The following is a 17,754-nucleotide window of genomic DNA, read 5'->3' as shown; positions in this document are numbered from 1 at the left end:
GTTTTAAATATTGTACACTGGGTCAGGGGTATTTGTACCAGATAAGACTTGTTTGAATTAAGGTTCAAAGTCAATGTAAAGCAATTTAAAGATCCAGTACCACTTGATCAACTCCACATAGAAGTGAGGGAAGAGTAAATATTATTGGTAGATTCATAGGATGCTGCTTTTAGAGGCTTTCTTGGCTCCTGCATTTGAGATGCCTCATATAGAGCTGTAGTTATTTTTTAAGTATTTACAGCTAGTATATATCCAGTATATTGGTTTTGTGTACATGTAATTCTTAAATAAGTTTGGTATTTCCAGGAACATGCCTTTGAATCCAGTCAGAAGTACAAGGAGGGCAAGTATATCATCGAGCTCGCACATATGATTAAAGACAATGGGTGGGACTGAGAGTGGGCCCCCTGTGGCCGCAAGAGCCTCGGTGTGCAGCTGTGACCTCCCAATGACTGCCAGACCTTCACTCCTCATCATCAAACCTAGAACGTTTCATCTCTTACTAGGATGACTCACCGCTTACCTAGGATGGAGGTGGAAAGTGTAGGCTGGACCCATTGATGATATCTGCTGCTTCCTTGTTAGTGTTAGGTTGACCAGCTGTGCACGACTTACTTTTGAGCAGTGATCTCAGCCAGTGCGTGATGCCAGGGTGTGCTGCAGTAAGAAACATTAGACAACAAGCAAATTTATTACAGTTACAAATTACAGAAAAAGACTACTGTACACTATAGTGATTATGGTGATACTATACAAGGATTAACTTAACCTGAATTTGTTCGCATTAATTTGTGTAAATAATGATGAATTAGTGGCAAAAATACATGAGTGAGTGTTAAAAGTGGATGGTAGAGAGGAGCAGCACACCCTGAGAGCAACTGGCCATCATCACCAGCATCACAATCATCCTACTTTCACATCATTCTTGACTGTCCCAACCAGCCAGTCATCAGTCAGCCAGCTAGCTCTCGTCCAGTCTCATGGCCTGTCTGTGATGGGCTTTGCCCGTAAGCAAATTTCAATTTGTTGTGTAGTAAGTGTAAAACTAATCATCCCACCCAGCCACTTGCAAGCCAGTTTGACACATTGTTGTATTTTGAACTCACTTAGTGTGGGAAGTTATTATTATTATTTTTTATTTTATTTTTTTATTTTTTTTTAGTATATATTATCTACCATCATTTGTTAAGGGACCATAGTGTGATTTGATCTGCTGCGGCAGAATCATGATAACACGGAGAGAATACAGCATTGCCCAGAGCTCAGTCAAGACAGAGACTTTAGTAGCCGTGCATTTTCCATGTGTGACTTTTAGATAAATAATGGGATTCAAGACACCTGTACCTTCATTATCATCATAACAAAAGGACTATTTGTTATTAAAGAATATTGTGCAAGAAAAAAGCTGTTAATGGCATTTGATGCTTGACCCATATTTTGGAGCACATAGAATAATCATACTTCTCATTTGTCTCGTCCATATTGCGTTTGCACAGGTCATGTGCAGGGAGTGATGATGGTGTTCCCACTGTGATCTTGTGCATCTTGGAAGCCTGAGCAGTGCAGGCAACCTGTGATGATGTGTCTTACTCAATGCCACACTGTGTGATTGGACAATATTTTAACTCATTTTCACTTGTTCTGTACTGTGTATTATATCCTAAGATTTGGTGTTCCCAACAACTGGACAAGATAGATGATTGTGCTGCTTTCATTTCCAGTCTGTCATCATCATGCTAGTTTTATAGAAATGTCATTTGGTTATCTTTTTATTTTCTGCAGTTAACTTTAGTTGAGATTGAGTTGAGATAAAATTTTCATCTTCTCTAGCAATTTTACATTGTTTGGTTAAACTACCTGACATAATCCAGATACACTTTAATTCATTCAGTTGTACAGTATTTATGTGAGGCAAACAAGATACATGCATAAGATAAAGGACATAATTCCATAGGAACATGTTCAAAGTTTTACTATGCAGCGCTTAATGTATACCTGAATGAGGTAATCATCACTAGGCAGTCATTGTTGATAAAATGAGAATCACTCTTTTAAAGAAACATAAATTCAGAGTATGTGAGTAGGAAATGTATGAATTAACTGGTGTAAAATTTATAATCTAGGTTAAGAAAAATAGTACAGTATTTTGTTGTTATACATATACAGAGCAAAGAGTTATATGGATTGTAATTGTCCAACCATCTCTCTTTCCATTAAACATTGGTTAATTTTTTAGGTCAGTTTTCAGAATTAGAGCAGGCATATTTACTCATTTCTTCAAAGCTCTTTCTTGAATGAGTTCTCATATTAAGAGGATGTAAACAAAAGTATGTGATAAAATATTCCAATTCAAAACTGATGGTTTAGTTTAAGGAAGCAGGTGTATTTGCTCCCTATACAATAAGCATAGTGTAAGTTTATTACATGTGCTATTAAGCTGTTTATGTAACTTTAGTATTTCATTCAGGTTACAGCAGTATTTACCTCTTGAATGTACAGTCTTTTTGTTATTTCCTGTACATAAAGGATGCCAGCCTTCTAACTGATTCTTCCACCTGAGGAGATGAATTGTCTTTACTTCACCATCGCAATGTTAGATGCTAGACAGTAATTCATTTGAATGACCATGTATACATTTGAGTAAGCCATGTGTCATAAGGAAGACTACTCTGCTTTGAATATAGGATAAAAAGGCAACCACTTGTGAATATGTGATAAATTAACAAATGCTCATAAGTTAGATAAAAGCTCCCTAAGAATATTAGTGCCAACTTCGGTTTATATTTTTGTGCCAGATACTTGGACTGTTTTTTTTTTTTTTCTTAACACTTCTTGTTGTTATGTATCATTCCCTCCATATCACAGCAACAATTCCCTGATAGCTAACTCACACCCGACTCATGATAGTGTTACCTAACATTTGCTAGATAATATGTGAATTATTCTCAACTCAATCTCAAATGAAAGTCAGCTGAAGAAAATGTAATCATTGTGTAAGATGGAAATACCTGAAAATTATCTGGTACCTTTTATCAGAATGTTATTGGATATACATTAATTGCAAACCAATGAAATGTTAGCAGTTTCTCAATCAAAAAGTCTTTGTTTAGAGCTGAGAGAATGTTAACCATCATAATGATGATACTATGATAGTAGTAGACATTGTTTGTGGAGTAAGACACCTTAATGATTTATCATGATAGCTGTAGCCAATGTTTGTAGAATAATAATGGATAGGGCTTTGTTATTGGTCAGATGAAACATTTTTGTGCAGCCCTCAAAAGTTCCATATATAGTCAGGGGTCCAAGGTAAGGTATTTATTGTCAGATGTGGTATGGAAGGTAACATCATCTTGATGTGGACATGTGTTACCTTATGCAAGTCAGAGGAATGTCTTGTGGAACATCTTTCAAATTAATTAGGTCTGCTTGGCTGCTTTTTGGCTTGGTGGTGGAACACTGAAAATAGCTTTAATCATGTGTAGTTAAGATTCAACCAAGTACCTATTGGCTAGCCTTATCACATTCGTTAAATGATATTAATCAGTTCATATAGCATGTCAGTGTGTATCGCCATAAAGTTTTGGCATAGAACTCCACACTAATTGTGGGATTGAGATGATAGTCCTTGCTTCTCTTTTTTAAGGTGGTAGGACGTATAAAGAGAACTGTTCACTACAGGACAGTTGGTCTGGATTGTGCAATTAATTAAAAGGATACTGGGATACTGGTCACTACATGTGGGGATTTACAACTTATCATTTAGGTTTATCTCTATGCTCAGGTAGATAGAGAAGCGCCCTTGACTTCTACTCTCTCTTTTTTTCAGATATGAATTGTAACCCCGTTTATGACTTTAGAAGAAAATAACCTTTTCTTACCAAAGTAATATACCTTCAATTCTTTCATGTTGCTTGTGTGTATAACTGGCATCTGTGCCTACTTTTGCTGTCTTTGACTGTTGTGTCTTGTCTCTGCTGCTCACGGCACCAAAGCTGGTCTTCTTATTCATTGCTCTAAATGATCTTTGTTGTGTTTATTTTGACTAATGTTTAATCTTCTTAGCTTCTCAGCATTTGCCTAACACATTGAGCTTATATTAGGCATTCAATGTAATAAATAGTATTTGTTATTTTGTTTGTCTCATATTCTGGGCAACTGTTATACTTTGCTTTGTTATTTTCTTATTTATTTGTAAAAAAAAAATAATAATTTTTATATTTTACATTTTTCATTATTGGATTTGTATGGCTTCTGTCATTTTTGTATAGTTGCTATTTTTAATAGTAATTTACAAGATTTGTCTGCCAGCCATTAGCCCTAGTAATTCCTGTTCTTCTCTTGCTTCACTGACTTTTGTTGCTTCTCCAACCAGCACGAGTTCTTTCAGTATGTACTGACCTCAGTACATACACATTTCAGCATATTCTGACCTTAGTACATGTATATTTGAGTATGCTCTGACATCAGTACATACATTCTTTAGTAAGCACTGACCTCAGTGCATACAACCTTGAATGTATATACTGATCTTGGTAAATACTAACTTTAGCATGTACTGACCTCAGTACCTTAACTCTTTCAGTATGTATTGACTTCAGTACATACATAGATCATATGTACTGATCTCAGTACATACGCAGTTCCACATTTCAGTAAATGTATGCAAATGGTCATAATTGTGTGAAGAGATATTTACTAAAGAGAGATCCCTACAAGGTGGTCCTATATTTTTACATGGCATTCTAGTCTTTCATTCTAACCAATAGTTCAGAAGTGTGCATGTCTTTGCCTTGTGTTATATTACAGTACTAGTTGTTTGTATCATGGTTCATGGGGTATATTAAAGTGGATGGCGAGAGGCAAAAGCATTATTTGTATACTGTACTGTGATAATGTTGAGGTTTGTATGGTTGAGTTATTAATTAGGATTTACAGTTAAATGCTTGGTGTAATAACATCATGTGCAGGTTCAGGGGTTGAGCACTACTGAAGAGCATCTCATATATTGGATATCTAAATGTAAAAATGTTAATATTGTATGTATTGGAAATTATCAGCACTGTCAACCAGTTCTAGGTCCATCTGGTTTGTTTTGCCTTTCGTCATAACAATAACCACTGATTGTGCAGGACACTTTGGCTGTTGTAGTGCTTTTGTGATTGACATTATCATAGAGGAGCTTGGAAACATTCACATAGGTTAGTTTCCTTTCAATGTTGTATTTCATAGCAACCATCATGACACTGGTAACTGCTTTTATTTTAGATTATCCATAGATGGATTACTTCCTGTGGAAAGAGCAATCATAACATATATTGCTTACAAACACAGGCAGATGGGACTAATGTTTCAGCAACATTTTTATTTATTTTTTTTATGCTCGCTTTCAGTCCCTCTAGATATACAGTGTTCTCTCGGTATCCATTCACTGGTTGCTATGCTCATGTTGTTGACAAATGGAACACAAGTATTTAGGACCACAGTACATTTATATTCTGTCCAAAGTGAGAGGGGTCCATATACAGTGTTTGTCACTTTTATACTTAGCCAGTTATTCTTCAGTGACACAGGTAGGATTCGTTTACTCATTATGCATAACATGCTCATGTAATATCTTTTTTAAGAAATGTATCTTGCGAACTACTTTTTTTTAAGAAATGTATCTTGTGAACTCCAATTTTTTTGTTTTTGTTTTACACATTTAGTAGAAGATGCATGGGACTACTGGCATGAAGAGTGTCTCAAATTTACTGCTTCCTTATTCTGCTGGTACAGACTCATCCCCTCACACTGAACTAATTTGTGCTGTTTCTTAGAGCAGAGATGGTCATGTATTGTTCAGAAACCTGTATTCATATTTAGTTCCATTTGGTGGAAATTTAAATCAAAACCTCCAATGTTGCCTTGATGGAAGGACCCATAGGACCTTCAGCACAGTTTTTGCTGTGGAATGTATGCTGGGGAAAATTTACCCGTTTATGGGGTGTGACCTCAGTGTCCACATGCTTCTTTGTTCCTGCTTCCTGTCTTGGTGACTTATAAAAATGAGTTTTGTAATGGCATAGAACAGAATTATTGCCCACCTTTGCTCATAGCTCATAAGATATTAGTGTCAATGATGGTGTATTTGGTGATTTGCAGTACTGTATCAGTGTAGTTATTTCATATGTATATAGATCATTTTTTACAACCAAGGACGACATACTTTGTTTGGAAACATTTTTTATTTCCAACATGTGGAGGATTCATATGGGATTAGGTCAGCGAGTACTACAACATGAAGACTAAGGTTCAGAGTTTGTACACATGAACAAAAGGACTGAATCTTGGTGGGACTGAAAAAGTCAGTAATTGCTGATCCTCTCACAGATTGTATCTTGTAGCATCGTAGAGCTTGCTGTTTTCAGTAAATCTGGATATACTGTACAAGCACATAACTGTGATTTAAAAAAATTGTAAGAGTTGATTTTCTTGTCAAAAGAAGTTTCACTTATGGAAATAATCACTTAAAATAAAAAATAAATCCAGATTTGCTTTGCTGTATATAGTATTTATTCACAGGAAGCTTACACTAGTTGCTGCCACAGATGCAGATTAATATATTTATCTTAAACTTTATTAATGAAACTAAATATGGAGAAAATTTTAATGTTACTTGTAATGTATTTTTATTTTTATTACTTTTTTTTTACATTTTGACATAATTAATGGTACTATATTGATAGAGAAGGATTTGGATAAATTTAAATATCAGTGAAACCTGAATAGAATATTGAACAGGAAATTGGTCTGTAATGAAATTAAACTGTTATTTTATAATACTGTATAATTTTGAAGGGCTAAACATGATTGACCCAAATTCTTTTGCATAAGCATGAAGGAGTGGGAAGATTTAATGATGCTGTGGCAAGAAGATGTAGCCACTGTCATGATGAGGACCCCAGACTAAGATACTGTTCATGATTTTGTTGGATTCTTGTGAAATTAGGAAATGAGATGAGTACAGTATTTTGTTTACATAAACACACACACACACATACGTACATACACTTTCACTCATACACACACTAATCATTGTATAAATGTAATATATGCACATATACAGCTTAAGTGTAATGCTGAATATGCATCCTGTATGTTGCATATAGTGTATATTCAATTTATGCAGTACATTGTATATATGCAAATATGCATATAGCCATACATAGATACATGGAACAGTAACATTGTTCTCACCTTAAATATTGAGAGAATTGCAAGATGTTACATATAACTTCCCATATGATGCATTTCTCAAAGTATCGTGATATGTGCAGTAACATTATTATAGGCAGATAAATATTATAGTCTGCATAACTAGCAGCAACATTTTTGGTACGTGAGTGTCTCACATAAAAAGCTGCTAAATGTGACTTTACACAATAAACATTTACCAATATGTGTAGTATTTCATTATACCCCTCTTTTGTATGCATTTATTAATATGTACAGTATTCTTTCTTGGCAAACATACATAAGGAATGATGGCTTTTTTGAGCAATTCTTTTTTTTATTTAGAAATTAACTTTCCTAATTACAGGTACAGTACTTTAATAATTATTTCCTCATTTATGAACATCCATAGTTATGAAAAAAAAAATTGTCCAATGTTTCGATTTATGTACCAAAAATCTGATGTTACGATTTATTTACCGTTTTCTCATAATTTTTCACAACATAAGAGACGCTGCTGTACTGACACAGGCATCCCAGGGCTTTCTGTACCAGACCTGGTCAGTTTATAAAGACAAACTGAAAGCAACATACAGTACTGTACTGTATTGAGAGTGGTTAACTAAAGCTAGAAATAAAAATATGTACATCCATATTCCTGCGATTTTATGTAATTTTATTATTTATTACTACTGCAATATTGTTATTACCGGTATAGATGTTGGCTTTGCATATATTTCTGTTTACTTGTTTCTAATTACAGTATTAATATCTCCCTGTTAGATGGGATCTCCAATCCCTGGAACTCTCCCATACCTGGAATGAAATTTGAGCCTTCCAGGAAATTCAGTACAATACACACACACATGGATTTTCACTGATTTATAAGATTAATTTCACTGTTAACTTCAAAGCACAGTACTGTATCTCAGCTCAACCTACAACACAGATGGATTTTCAATGGTTTGTAAGAAAAAAATTTCCTCTTAACTTCAGAAGGACGTATGTTATTGGCTCAATGTACAACAAAACAAGTTCATATGACAACTTTTCCTCCTAAACAAACATGTAGAATGTCACTAACTACCACGTGATAGACGGCACCTGGAAACATGAATGGTCAATTCACTAGCCCGTACCTTCCAACCTGACTTGTAACGGGTACAGAACACAAAGACAGACAGACAGAAACATAGACAGAGAGACAGCCAGGCAGACATACAGACAGAGAATGACATAGACAGAGAGACAGCCAGGCAGACATACAGACAGAGAATGACATAGAAAGACAGAGGGACAACCTATTCCATAAAACAAGTCACTCGCTTCTAATCTACTTGTATGTACCCAAATTACCTCCAGGAAGGGGGAAGGTTAAAGGGAGGGTTAGGGGAGACAGCTGAGCCCTACAACACACACAGCTGCTCAACACAGATCACCCGAAGACGATATTTAGTTTGAATAATTTGTTTGTATGTAATTTGTGTGTCTATCAACTCCAGGATGGTGGTAGGTCACATGGTCATTTTCTCACATACAATGGTAATAGTGGTAGCAGTAATGGCAGTAGCTCATATCCACATTCCCAGATTGTGATAATAGTGGTAGCTCGCATGGTCATATTACAGATTTTAATAATAGTGGTAGCAGTGGTGGTAATACAGGGTATTGGTAACATAATGGTGGTAGTGCTCAAATGGATATATTCCCAAATATTGGTGATGGTGGTAGTTCACTTGGTCATACCCCAGATACAGGTAGTGGTAATAGTGTTAATACAGAAGGAAACTTGTTAATTGGCAGTATCACACTGGATAACACTTTCCCATGTGTCAGTCTAGCTGGGACTCAAACCCAGGATAAATATAAGAGATGCACACTTTACCACTGCTCTGCTCACTGTAGTTTTACTTTTATCCTCTTTGCCACTGATCAGCTCATTAGCACCACCAACATCCATTGACATTTCTACTACATACTGTGTATGACTTGGTTTAATATAATTTAGGTTAGAAGTAATTTACCATAATATAAAAGCCATTAACTTAGTATATTAACATCAACAAGTCCACTGCACCTGCCATTGTCATTATCAATTATCATATATCTTGCTCTAATCAGGCCGCACCTCGATTATGCTGTTCAGTTCTGGTGCCCTTATTATAGAATAGATATAAATTCACTGGAGTCGGTGCAGCGAAGAATGACGAAAATGATTCCGGGACTTAGAAACCTTCCATATCAGGACAGGTTAAAGAAACTTAACTTGCATTCCCTAGAAAGACGAAGAGTGTGGGGAGATATGATAGAAGTATTTAAGTGGGTGAAAGGAATCAATAGAGGAGATATAGATAAAGTTCTCATAATATCTGAGCAGGATAGGATGCGTAACAACGGGTTTAAGTTGGATAAGTTTAAGTTTAGGTTTAGGAGGGAGATAGGAAGGAACTGGTTCACAAATAGAGTGGTGGACGAGTGGAACAAGCTTAGCAACTTTGTAGTAAGTACTGGAACGCTGGAAAGTTTTAAAAGGAGGCTAGATAGATTCATGGATGATAGAGAGTGGTTACTCTCGACAAGAGCTGCCATGCACAGGCCAACCGGCCTTTTGCGGACTCCTTATTTTCTTATGTCAGTGCCAGACCAAATGTTTGTCAACAAACGCACGTGTCAGACACCTCATCAAATTATGGACAATTATCACGTTATTTGTGATTTGTGGGTAGAAAGAGACAGGTCACCACGTGGTCAGGTCTTAAATAGCGGGGGGTAGGCGTGGCTTAGTAGTTGACCCCCGCTCCGTGATGTATGGCGGCGCTGGTTGAACTAGACAACGAGGCATACACTGGGGAATTGGTGGGGTCGGCTACTCAGCGACAAACAGCGTTTGTAGGGGAGAATTCCACTACAGGCTACCTGGTATCTACCTACCTTGCTTATATGTATATTCTGGAACCAGTAATGCACTTGCTTACAGTGCGTAACAGAAATGACCGACCGCCCAAGGAGCTACGAGCCGATCAGTGGCGCAGAGGATATATCAAATAATTAACAAACTACCTTAGAGCAGACTAGCCAAAACTTCTCATAATAAGTTAAAACTTTAAAATGCAAATATTTGGGAGTTGAGTAAAAAGTGTTAGTGACTATTAGGAGCTGTTTGTGTGAAATAAAAGTTAAAGTGGAAATTAAAAAGAAGATAAATCACGCAATATACCAAAAGTCTAATAAAATTTGATTAAACACAAGGAAAAAAGTAGTAACTACTGATTTTATATAGCGTTCTTAGTTTGGTTATAAAGGATATTACCTCTAGGAAATATTTCTCCATGTTTGTGTCCTCCATGGTTTGGGCATACCCTGCCAGCGAGTGTGGCTTAACCGGGTGGTTAGTGGTTACAGGACCGGTGGGTGTGTAGACGTGTTAAGGCTGGCAGAGGTGTGTTCATCTATAAGAAACATGAGTGCTTCCAAGGTCAGTAATTGTACATCGATTCCTGTTATGCAAGGTACTGGCATTACTTGCTTATATAACTGATGTAGACATGGTGGCAATTATTCTCCCCAGTGACGCTTTTGTAATATTTTGTAATATGTATACAGAAAATATTTATCTATACTATTAATCTCAAAGTTCTGATTCGGTTGGGTACAGTTGTAATAACTGGTTATATGTAATTTTAAAGACAATATATAAAAAACGCTGATGTGTTGTAGTAGTAACTTGTCACTGACTTGGCAAGCTTATTCAAGGTCGTGGGTCCAGGGACAGGTTTTGGTGTGGGAGGGGCCGCGGGACACCCGGCATCACCACCCAACCCAAAGTCCGACGTTCTCTTATTTAAAGTTATGCAATTTATAGATCCTTCTTGGCAGTATTAAATAACACAATCAGCGAAGGCAGATTTGGTGAAATATTAAAGGTATGTTGACAGTCATCTCGTGTCGTGCTGTAGTTGAGATAAATAACCCTAGGAAGCTGTACCAACTGTTGTTATAATGTTATTAATGTGCTTCAACAAGTAAGGTCTTTGTTAATTACACTAGTCCAGCAACATAAAAAGATATGGAAGAATCAGATGGAACTCGCCATGGATAAGATACGGTTTTTAGTCCTCGGAATTCACCAGATAGGCTTGTGTCGTAGTTTGTGAGACTAACAAGAGATGGAGGCGCCGTAGGTTTAAAGGGCACGTTGTTTTGTTTACGTTTCTCAGGTACTGCGTTTCGCCCACCATGGCCAAGGTTGTTAGTAATAATAAGTCAACAAAGTTGTCATACAAATTTACAATTAGATAAGTATGTTTTTAAACTACGTAGTTAAACTATATACAGTTCAGCATGAATATGGACGATATAGGTGTGTGATATACATAGGCTGAGACTGCAAGTAAGCAACAACGGTAAACAGTAAGGCAACTTGACCAATGATAGCCTACAAAACTATCTAGTGCTTATATACAGGAAGGCATCTTGCTTAGGCTTACGTTTGATATCTTTGGTAGTCAGTAATACTATATCTACAGGAGTATCAGTGAAAGTTTATTTGATAGAATTCACAAATATTATATTGCTTTTGGACTAACTGAGGCTGGCAGATCACTATCACAATAACTACATTCTGTGGTTTAATAATAAAGAAACTCACTCTTATCCTGCTGTAACTTCATCTATTATGTATTTCTTTGTTTTAGCTCTGAATTGCTTAATACCGTAACTGGTTTTGATGTGGTCTGGTAACTTGTTCCAGTCCGTTATAGCCCCTGTAATTTGTATTGAGATGAGAGTTTTGTGAGGGCTTTGTATGAAATAGTTTTCACGTGTAATTTATGTGATACTTCATAATGGGCACCACTAAAGTAGCAATTTTGGGAATTTAATTTATGCTGTAGAATGTTTGTTCCATCAGTGAATAGTACTTGAAGTTAGTGGAACTAGTGTCGGGAAAACAGTTAATTTGATTTACTTATGAAACATCAAATAGGCCGTGGCTTCTTTTCCTGTAGTGCTTCAGGGAACTTAACAAAAACCATCACTGAACTATCTTATTCAGTGCTTTATTATTGCTAAAATGAGACATAATTCAGTAAATATTTTTGTTGATACCCCAAAGGCACAGAGGCTATGGTATTTTCTCAGTCTTGACTTAGTAGTTACAAATGCAAAATAAACTAACCAGTACTTGCCAACAGTAGGTAACAGAATTGACTGACAGCCCAAGCATGTGATCGGTGGCAAAGAGAATAAAAACAAATCCATAAAACTGGTAGTTTAATACAGCCCATTTGAAAAATTTACCCATCTGATCAGCCTTTTAGGTGCTTGAGCAGTTGGTAACATCTCTTTTATACACTGTTGGCAAATAGTGGACATGTACTGGTTCCAGTATGTACTTGTGCCAGTGTTGATCAAGTTTGGTTACATTCGGTCTGTCACAATGCTATATTGGAGATAATTAAATATTGGGTAATTATGTAGGACTATCCCGTTACTTAACATTTGTGGGTATTAGGAACAGACCTAACCAAGCAAACCTACCTAACTTCCCCGGTATATTAAACAGAAAGAACTTACTATCATACGGTGAAATTGAGACATTTTCTGGATATGAGATGATACAGCCGCATCGGCGCTATGCAGCCCGGGGGGGGGGGGGGGGTGATTCCTATATACAGTATTAGCCAAATATTGTGTTAATGGTATATTTTAGTCACCATCTTGATATGTGGCTCACAACTATGACATTTTGTTTTTAGTATAAAACTATATACAGTACCTCTATAGGGCACTTGGTAAATACCCAATTTGTACAATTATATATTTTTCCTGTGTGCCATTCCTCCTTCCTCATAAACTGTACAGCTTTGGCGAATTAAGAAAAAAGGGTACTTTTCCAGTATACCTGCACTAATTTTTAAGTTCATAAATTAGTTTTCAATTAACCTAACTTAACCCATAGGTTAGGTTAGCTGAACAAATTTTCTTAGGGTTTTAAAATTTTTACAAGGGTATAACAGAAAAGTACCAAAATTGCTTGACTACTACAGAATTTAGGAGGAATGAAGTACTGAATATTTTTATTTTCTAGTTATTCTCTATAACTGCAGAATATATCTATACTTTGTCTCTCTCCTCAAAAACTGCTCATTTCCTCTGATAAAATATAGAAATGGATGACTCGACTTGAGGACCATCAGGATCCCTTAGCTTTTATGCCTCTTTTCAGAAAATCGTCTTCTTGAACTTGATCTTGTTTTCTTTCAAAACGTCCTAATGAAGCAGACCTCAATATTTCACCTTTCAGAACTGCCTCACGAATCTGACCTCATTAGTTGCATTTTCAGAGTTGTGTTTTTGTTAACCTAACTTTATTAGGCCTTGTTAACATGACTGACCCTCAATTTTTCTGCCCACAGCCAACTCTCTACTCATACTTCCGCAGCTCATGTTCTTGGCGTGTCAGAATTGGTGAGTCCCATGATCCACTTCACCCATCCTTTCTTTCATAACTTACAAATATTGTTTTCACATATGCATGATGTAATTGTTATATATTATATGGTATTCGGTATACATTGTCATATGCAAATAATTTAGATAAATGAATCGGTTTACGATTTTAATATAATCAATATCTAGATTGTGAGTTGAGTATAGTACTTTGACTGCATTATAATGAGACTTGGTATTTATCATGCATATCAATTCAATAGTACATATGTATGGTTGATCTTTTCCAGCTCTGGCACACAAAGGAGTTGACTATGATTACAAACCAATTCATCTTCTCAAAAAAGAACAGGTAAAGTGACCTAACTTAGACTATGTACTGTACTGTGCAAAGTATTAATTTATGTCCTATTATTTTAATAGTTTCTACTGAAATATGTATTTCCCAAAATGTGACAATAAAATGCAGTCCTTTTCATAGGTCAGTGATGAATTCATGAAGCTGAACCCCATGGGCCAGATTCCAGCACTCATTATCAACAATCAGACGCTGACACAGTCGGTGAGTATTAGTACCTGTGCTAGTTATGGTAGTACTGTTGTATAATAATGCAGTGGTTGAGGTGAGGACAGATGACTATTGTAATGTACAGTAATTCCTCACCTATATTTGTTTTGTTTCATAAGTTTAGTTTCCTGTTATTGTGCTAGTAAGTTGGAGATTATGTGGTTCACTGAGAGAATTGGGTATGGTATGTTTTGTATGAGTAGTTTGATGCTGGCCCTTGTATTTGTAAGCTGTAGGTGCAGTGGTGTTTTATTTTAGAGGGTTAATTGTCATTCGCCAACTGATGATCATTAACACCATACGGATAATTTTTCCAGATGAGCATTCTGGAGTACCTGGAGGAGGCCTACCCTCAGAAGCCACTGCTACCTAAGGACCTGTTCACTAGAGCAAAGGTAATTATGATAGCATTTTTCTTTGAGGAATTGAGCCACGGAACAGAAAAGATTTTCGGGGAAGAAGAAGGTGGCGCATAATGTATTAACTTCATATACAGTGGTCCCTCGGTTAACGAACACAATTCGTTCCACATAGTTGTTCGTTAACCGAATCTATTATTTCAGTGGGATATTGGGTAAATGGTTCCAACTCGCAGAAAAATACATACAAAGTATAAATAAACTGCAGTACAGTACACTTACTTTGAGGTGTGTATGTAGAATGTTGCTGGTTGATGATGTTGATGGGAATTAGAAGTGGGGGTGGAGGAGGAGAGGGGAGAAGAGAAGGAAGTGGGAATGGAGGAGAAGGGAGAAGAGAAGCATTTTAATGCTTCTTGGAAGACGAGTCACCTTCCATAATAATGTCAGGAACCTCTGGACTTCTCGAACATAAAAATCCTCTCTCCTTTTTGGAGAGGAACACTGAGGGGAATCGTCTTTCTCACCCATGCTTGATGCAGTAATTTTGCCAATAAAATTGGAAGTTCACTAGCTGTAATTAAAGATTATTTTATTTAAATCAACACTGCACTGCACTATATAGTATCAATATGTTAACTAAATTTTAGAATGACCAATAATTTTAATGTAAAAACGTAAAAATACTCTGTATTCAAGAGACGAACGAACACGATGTTTCCTCCACTGTAAACAAAGTTAAACAGAGATGCTTTGGCGGGCGAGTCAAGCGGCTGATGGGCGCACAAATAACTAGTACCCTGTACTGGATATATTATCAATATGTTAACTAAATTTTAAAATTACTAATAATTTTAATATAAAAAATGCAAAAATATTAAAGAGCACAACCTTCTTGATATTTACTCCACTGGAAACGAATGAAAACATAGAACCGATTACTGTACTGTAATGAGTAATTATTGTATTGACTATCACTATACAATGATGGAGATTTATAAATTACTTTCTATCTACAATGGTAAGACAATACAGTATTATGTAGATGAATCATGGATGTACAATTGCTTGCTAAAAATTAACAATACCAAGTAAAAATTTGTAAAGTTGTGAAATTGTTAGAACATTTCCCTCTCATGTAACTTAGTTTTTAAAAAGCATTTTGTAACTTCAGTAAAATGAGATAACTTGTATTACACTGCTATTTTTTTAAACTGAATTATCTTTGAAGGTTCGTGAGGTTTGTGAAGTGATTTCATCTGGCATCCAACCACTGCAGAACTTGTCAGTACTGCAGAAGGTGGGTGATGAAAAGAAGATGGAGTGGGGACACTTCTACATCAACAAAGGCTTTGTTGGTGAGTATCAGATCTTGTACTTGAAGTAAATGCAATACTGTACTTACCATTCCATTATTAGTCTTGTGTACTGATTTATTACTCCTTGAAACTTCATATAATAAGGATGCTTTATAAAGATTAGTTAGCATTTTTTTTCCTGCTTGCCATAATGACCATATTTATTCCCAAGCCTTGGAACAGCTGCTAGCAGGATGTGCAGGGAAATACTCGGTCGGAGATGAGGTGACCCTGGCTGACTGCTGCCTTGTTCCTCAGGTCTATAATGCCAACAGGTGAGGCGTGTGGAAAAAAGGCTCTTCAACAACTTTTTTTTCGAATTATTACAAAACAAATAGAACTCTGGGATATTTATTAATAGGTTGTATGTGATAAAGGTTTCTTGTATCTCCATGGGTGCATTTTGTTTGTAATATTAGCTACAGTTACTAGTATAAATAGTAGAGAGTTCTGCTCAATACCAATTGTTGTAATATATTCTCTCACATTATTTTCACATCTTTACCATATCATACCAGTTCATATAATTTTGTTAAAGCGTTATACAATATTTAAGGAAAGATTTTTTTTCACGAATGCCAAAAGAAGGTTTTGGGGTAAAATTTAGAGGAGTGCAAGTGATATATTTTTTTTTTAACAGATTCAAGGTTGAAATGGCCCAGTTCCCCACCATTGTGCGAGTTCATGATGCTCTTAGTAACCTGGAGGCATTTAAAGCTGCCGAGCCCACCAACCAGCCTGACTGTCCTGAAGATCTCAAGTAGTTCTCACATCAGTCATATATTACCAGAACAAAATCAATAATGCTAAAACTAAATATCCTCCTTATCTTTGTCATAGAAGTTGGATACAAGGAGGGCGCTTTTCAGTGTACGCTTCACCCATTGGCTACGAGGGATCTATCCGAGCTGAATAGAATCGTCTGGCATTAACCAAATACTGCTTAAAAATATTAAAAGTGGCATCCCATAGTGAAGGGGTTAACAAAAATCCGGTTAACTTACAGGTATTCAGGAACGCATCATGTATGTAAAGCGGACACTAAATGTATCTTAGAACAGCATCTGTAGTACAGTTCCTTAGTTATTTAAATATTGAAAGTACATAAATATATTGAAAACGGGATCGTAATTTTGCCAGCATACTGTACTAAAAGGAAACCTGTTTAAACTGAATACATAAGGTTGTACTTGAAATATTTTACAAATATAAGTATAAATTTTGTAGATATCAAGATGTTCATCATCATCTAGTGTTATAAAAAGAAAGTTAATGAATAGTAGCTAGGCACAATATTTAGTACTGTAGTAGCTTTAGTCTGTGATAATTTACTATTCCAGCTGATACTGCTCAACAATGTACGTAGTGTTATAATATAGTATTGTGTATTATGAAGGATGTCTATTTTCTTAAATGTGCTCACTTACATAAAAAAATATATTAAAGTATTAAAGTTCTTACACATTTGTACAATGTATCTAATTTACCAGTACAGTACTACATGTTATTTGTTGTCAGTTGAAATTACGGTACAGCATGAACTTTGTTTTTATAATACTGCACAGTACAGTGCAACAATGTTTTGAGGTTTACTAAAGCAGTAACAAGGAGAGGGCATCAGCTTTGTACATACTTGTGTTGGCAGGAGGTTGAATACATCTGCCTGTGTTTAATCCTTAATCGGCAGCCAACTTCCATTGATGTTGATGTACAGTAGGTGACTGCAACCAACGTCAAGACATTTACTGGGTAAATTTGTATGGAATTCCCCTGCTTTGTTTTAGGTCTTAGAGATTAGATTGGA

General features: G+C 36.0%; 2 protein-coding genes across 8 annotated transcripts in view; both read left to right on the top strand.

The window, feature by feature from the left end:
• Window positions 1–7,441, top strand: part of LOC121864749 (protein yippee-like 2) — a 100,481-nt gene extending 93,040 nt beyond the window's left edge. For all 4 annotated transcript variants that reach the window (XM_042363917.1, XM_042363919.1, XM_042363916.1 and 1 more), the window contains one exon: window positions 307–7,441. In XM_042363917.1, the coding sequence (XP_042219851.1) occupies window positions 307–396 (90 nt within the window). In that variant the 3' untranslated portion in view covers window positions 397–7,441. The remainder of the gene's footprint in view (window positions 1–306) is intronic.
• A 3,100-nt stretch (window positions 7,442–10,541) lies between these two features.
• LOC121864748 (probable maleylacetoacetate isomerase 2) lies at window positions 10,542–17,418 on the top strand. 4 transcript variants are annotated; one of them, XM_042363913.1, is made up of 8 exons: window positions 10,542–10,690; window positions 13,632–13,683; window positions 13,956–14,017; window positions 14,147–14,227; window positions 14,551–14,628; window positions 15,824–15,950; window positions 16,123–16,225; window positions 16,591–17,418. In XM_042363913.1, exons 1-8 carry the CDS (start codon window positions 10,676–10,678, stop codon window positions 16,712–16,714), a joined length of 642 nt encoding a protein of 213 aa, XP_042219847.1. In that variant the 5' UTR covers window positions 10,542–10,675; the 3' UTR covers window positions 16,715–17,418. The 4 variants fall into 4 exon arrangements, with proteins under 4 accessions (XP_042219847.1, XP_042219846.1, XP_042219849.1 ...); XM_042363912.1 differs by lacking the exon at window positions 10,542–10,690 and adding an exon at window positions 11,292–11,345; XM_042363915.1 differs by lacking the exon at window positions 10,542–10,690 and adding an exon at window positions 11,389–11,460.
• The last annotated feature ends 336 nt before the right edge of the window (window positions 17,419–17,754 follow it).

Source organism: Homarus americanus, unplaced genomic scaffold (assembly GCF_018991925.1).
Source record: "Homarus americanus isolate GMGI-L3 unplaced genomic scaffold, GMGI_Hamer_2.0 scaffold11347, whole genome shotgun sequence".
Classification (NCBI taxonomy): Eukaryota; Metazoa; Arthropoda; class Malacostraca; order Decapoda; family Nephropidae; genus Homarus; species Homarus americanus.
This window is presented reverse-complemented; position numbering and strand designations above follow the sequence as displayed.

Excerpts from the sequence above, each read along its gene's own strand:
- LOC121864748 (XM_042363912.1), top strand. The coding sequence starts at position 11,295 with ATGGAACTCGCCATGGATAAGATACGGTTTTTAGTCCTCGGAATTCAC. Across the intron at positions 11,346-13,631 it reads TAGTCCTCGGAATTCACCAG|CCAACTCTCTACTCATACTT; the intron begins ATAGGCTTGTGT and ends TTCTGCCCACAG. Across the intron at positions 15,951-16,122 it reads CATCAACAAAGGCTTTGTTG|CCTTGGAACAGCTGCTAGCA; the intron begins GTGAGTATCAGA and ends TTTATTCCCAAG.